Raw genomic sequence first — 4,791 nt, 5'->3', positions numbered from 1 at the left:
CTGGGCCTTGACCGTGTGGGGGCTTATTTCACTGTCACAGTGGAAACCCCCTGAATTGACTCCATGACAGCTGCAAATCGGCTACAAAGGTCATAGGGAGAATTGGGCCGAATGGTCGGAGGCTCCTTCAGGACAATGATTTCTGCAGAAGGATCCAGAAGCCTGGGTAGAAACTCTCCTAAGCACAGCTGTAGATTTTCTGTGGAGGGAAAATGGATGGTTACATATACAGCTAAAAAGTTCTGAGTAAAAACCAGTGAAGTCTGCAACTGTAACGGGAAGGCCTTCCATAGAGCCATTCATTCCCCAACTTCAAAGGTCAAGGCACTGGGCTGACCAGCGAACAACAAATGATGATTCCTTCAGCCCAAACCAGGAGCAAAGACTCCTTGTCAAATAAACCAAAACGTTAGGTCCCTGCTTTAAACCATGTGATGTGTGGCAGGATAACATTAAATATTCATTTCACTGACAGGCCTTCTAAACTATCATCCTTTTAAAACTTGAGAAAGTGGATAAGATACTCTCTGCCATAAATATAATGGTGCTATTTCCTTTCTATGATCAAAACACACGAGTGTGTATGCATGGCATTGTAAGTACAACTATACATCACACGTAGTCTAAAGGAAAACTGAAGACATTAAAAGGAAATTCATAACTATTAAGTATAGGATTTTCCATTAATATTATAAACATGAATACTTTAATAACAAGTCGATACAACATCTTTACATCAGTGAGAAACCAACAAAGAGGCTTCATATTAGAACATATACCAACTTTCTAAGGCTACCAGAATTCACCTAAAAATGATTAGTTTTAGGCTCCCTCTTCAAAATCCTTTGGACAAGCTAGGCAATTCCATTTACCATTTTATGAATCGTGAGGGCATCACAGTTAATAAGAGGTGTTCTGTCTTGCAACTTCAAGTCATGGGAAAATTTAGTTATGGCACCACCAGGTAATCAAATATCATAAACAGACTTTGATTTCTAAGCTACAGAGTCCAGATTTTGACAGATGAAAAGGTAAGGCAAGTCTGACATTCCCGGAGAGGAGTAGTTTTGTCAAACAGGGCTTGCAGGCTCTCTGTGTGGGTGCTTCAGCAGCCGGAGAGGAGGTAAGGGGAGGCTGAGAGGGACAGAGGGCCAGGATCCTATCCCTTGTTTCAGTAGAGCAGATCCACTCACTTATATGCTTCAGTAAGCCTTTAAAAAGGTTGGATAACCAGTGCTATAGAGTGAAAACACTGTCATTTCTAAAGTCTGAAGAGCTGTAGATATTGCAAAGTGCCAACAACATACCAGCGATATCTTGCCCAAGGTAAGAGCACCAATGGTTTCTCATGATCTCGATGGCATGGAGGTCATCCTTGGAGATGTCATTATTAATGATAAGGTGAATGCAGGGAATGATCAACTCATTCATCACATTAATGCCCTCAGTTACAGAGTGGTCATCATTTGTTTCAAAGAGAGAAGCTGCTTTGGCATTCAGCTCCTACAGGTAAAAAGCAGAGTGGGGGGAAAAAACAGTCTGAAAAAGACAAATACTTATTTTAGAAGAGCCTAGACAAGTGGTTCCCCAAATTTCCCATGTAGCCTGGGAAACTTTACAAACTACTGATGCCCCCCACCCGAGACATGCTGATTTGATTGGTATGCAGGTGACCGGGGCACTGGGATTTTTGTAAAAAAGCTCCCAAAGGTGATTCTAATGCAGCAAAGTCTGTGACCCACTTCCCTAAACTTACAAGTCAAGGTCTTGCCTACCACTTGCATCTACCGAAAGCCTTATTCAATGGCTCTCAATCTCCACTGAGTATCGGAATCACCTGCAGAAGATACGCTGATGCCCAGGCCCCTCCCCAGAGCCTCTGGTCTGACAGTCTGGGGAGGAGTCGCCCCAGTGTGAAAGCTCCCGAGTGACTCTCACACACACGGGGGGTTGCGAGCCATTGATGGGAAGAGCCATAAGTCACCATTACCACCGACCGGTGGAAGATGAGCAGGACATTCAGAATGTAATCTGTACTTGGTGATTTAAAGCATAATAAAATTCAGATCCATCAAATCTACAAGGCCCTCTTTTCAGCTTCAAAATGCCCTGCCACACCCTATAACTGATACAGAAATCAAGGGATACATCTGAAAATGAAGCTTTTGAGGCAAATATATGTCATGACTTAACCTCCTCCATTTGGTATTAGCAAAGGCAGTGGCAGAAATGCTGGCTGGACTCTTCCCAGGACGGGCAATCCTGCTGGGAGGCTCACGGTCTGAGGGCAAGCCAGCTCTCTGCAGTTTTCCGAAGGACAAGCACCTGTATAAACCCTCGGACAGGCCGAGGGGACAGGGGTCTGTCATTCCCCGTGACTGCCAAATGCAAAAGAGGCCAGGCTAGACCTTCAGTGTGGTACGACAGTGATATTAACAGAACAGCAGGACCAGTACTTATGGTTTATACCATTTAAAAAAAGAAAAAAACACTGGAGTCCCTCCAGAGTCGCTAAAATTCTCATCTACTAGCTTAGCACGGAACACTGCACAGAACACAGAAAAAAACACTGCATTCCTTCAACACATATCTGTTGCATGCTTACGAGGTGCCAGGCACAGAGAAAACAGCGGAAGAGGAAAAGTGTCTGTGCTCAAGGAACTCACGACCCAGTAGAGATATGCAAGTATACACAAAGGTAAAGGGGTAATTGATTCTCATCCTAACTTCTGTCAGGGGTCGAAGAAGAATGATACTCATTTGAGTAACTTAAAATCATTTGTTTCAATGTACAACTACTCTTAAGAGTTTAGAAAAATCTTAAAACCTATTGAGGATTATTCTGTTTTTTAAGCTATATTTCTTTGTGGCTTCAAGGAACAGAGGTGAAGACAATAAACTAATACAAATCATAAAGCTCTACAAAGAGTACACACCAGAAGGCATTTTCTTCGGTACAAAGCGATGACCGATTCCTTCACCCCGCGGCGGGGCCCCTTCATCAGCAGAGCGGCATTGCTCTGGTAGGCATAGACCAGGTAGGAGAGTGCCTCTTGGTACCTGAGAAAACGGTAGATCAATTGAGGGCTTTGACCTCTCTGTCCCCCAGTACAAACGTTTGCAAGGCTGCAATTATGGAAAGGTCCTGAGGACAGAAGCAGCGTGGTGCGCTGGGAAAAGCCTGAGGGCCAAAGACGGAGGCCACTCTCAGCCCTTTTGCAAACTGGTCAAGGAACCCAAAGCGAATCATGAAACTTCCCTGCGCTTCCGTTTTCCTCCACCCTAAACCAAAGAAGGGGACTGCATGCTTACTAAGGTCCATCACAACTCTAAAATTTATTTCCTGGGTTCATCTTCACTTATCACAAGGAAAATCTGGCCGTTACATATCTTTATCACCATATCTATCACTACATGAAGGATGAAAAACCACGTGCGATGCTTCGTGAAACAGTGGGAAATGCAGAGGCGCCCTGGTGTGTGGGGACGGTGGGGGGGGACGTGCACGGCTATGGTTGTCAGTATTCCCGGCTGGGCATCAGGAGTTAACAGTGCCCTGACCAATAATCCAAGAGACAGAAAAGGCCCACATACTTTCCTTTTTGGTAGAGTTCCAGGCCTGTGAGGAGATACACAGACACCTTTCGAAACAAACTATAATCTTCATGCCACTTCTGAAAAGGAATGAATGCCATTAGCGATTATGGTCACCATAAACTATTTCTATACTTCCCACTGCGGTCAGTTGTATGCTCCATACAAATGCTTATCACACACAAAAACCACAAACACAAAAGCTTTTCAATAATGATGTATTCACCATTTACGATCAAAGTCCACTCCTGACCTTAATTTTCAGTAACCTGTTACTTCCACTGAGGAACAGAAATACTTATTTCACGTGAGCTTTAGAATGTATCATCTTAATTTCCAACACCCCTGTCAAAGTCATGCAGCTCTGGTTTAAACAGATGACTGTCAAGGTCTCACAACACCGTGCACGTGCAGGGAACATGGAAGGACAAGGCTGTTCCAATCACCCAGAACAGCACTCAGCTCGGCAGGTGCTGTGGGCACACCCAGGTGTCACAGAGCACTGTGTTACTTCTAACACAATGCTTTTTTTGGAAATTTGTAGTTAAATATGCATTTTAATGCACAGAGATTTCATTTCAAATATAGAATTATTTGAAAACAATATTCTTTTCTTTTTTTTTTTTTTAAGATTTTATTTATTTATTTGACAGAGAGAGACACAACGAGAGAGGGAACACAAGCAGTGGGAGTGGGAGAGGGAGAAGCAGGCTCCCCGCAGAGCAGGAAGCCCGATGTGGGGCTCGATCCCAGGACCCTGGGATCATGACCTGAGCTGAAGGCAGATGCTTAATGACTGAGCCACCCAGGCGCCCCAGAAAACAATATTATTTTCAAACAAACCAAAACCATGAATCAAGAATTTGATTGCCTAGGTACAAGGCCAAAGTAGGTATTAAAAGGAAATAAAGTGTTCATTTATTCTAATAGAAGAATGAAACAAAGAAACGGGTTATTCTGAGGGTCAGAAAAGATCATTTATCTCTTCTCACCCAATTACTTATTTGGGGGGTGGGGCAGGGGGTGGTCAGTCTGTGATAACGCAAAACTGTTAGTTTGGCCTTAAGAATTAACGTTTTTAATAATGCAATATATGTTGGGGCGCCTGGGTGGCTCAGTCGTTAAGCGTCTGCCTTCGGCTCAGGTCATGATCCCAGGGTCCTGGGATCGAGTCCCACATCGGGCTCCCTGCTCGGC

General features: G+C 44.0%; 1 protein-coding gene across 1 annotated transcript; it reads right to left on the bottom strand.

Annotated features, from left to right (window-relative positions):
* Window positions 1-4,235, bottom strand: LOC145718426 (ubiquitin carboxyl-terminal hydrolase 28-like). Its single transcript, XM_081809925.1, has 4 exons — window positions 3,595-4,235; window positions 2,937-3,060; window positions 1,308-1,503; window positions 1-199 (listed from the first exon to the last, which is right to left on the bottom strand). The coding sequence occupies exons 1-4, from the start codon at window positions 3,693-3,695 to the stop codon at window positions 24-26; spliced, it is 597 nt and encodes a 198-aa protein (XP_081666051.1). The 5' UTR covers window positions 3,696-4,235; the 3' UTR covers window positions 1-23.
* Window positions 4,236-4,791: the final 556 nt, after the last annotated feature.

Source organism: Leptonychotes weddellii, unplaced genomic scaffold (assembly GCF_054177405.1).
Source record: "Leptonychotes weddellii isolate Sample4059 unplaced genomic scaffold, ASM5417740v2 HiC_scaffold_15541, whole genome shotgun sequence".
Taxonomy (NCBI): Eukaryota; Metazoa; Chordata; class Mammalia; order Carnivora; family Phocidae; genus Leptonychotes; species Leptonychotes weddellii.
This window is presented reverse-complemented; position numbering and strand designations above follow the sequence as displayed.

Bases quoted from the DNA above. Each gene is read 5' to 3' on its own strand.
- LOC145718426 (XM_081809925.1), bottom strand. From the start codon at position 3,695: ATGGCATTCATTCCTTTTCAGAAGTGGCATGAAGATTATAGTTTGTTT. The intron at 3,061-3,594 runs GTATGTGGGCCT...CCGTTTTCTCAG, and splicing joins GAACTCTACCAAAAAGGAAA to GTACCAAGAGGCACTCTCCT. The intron at 200-1,307 runs GTATGTTGTTGG...TTCCCTCCACAG, and splicing joins CCTTGGGCAAGATATCGCTG to AAAATCTACAGCTGTGCTTA.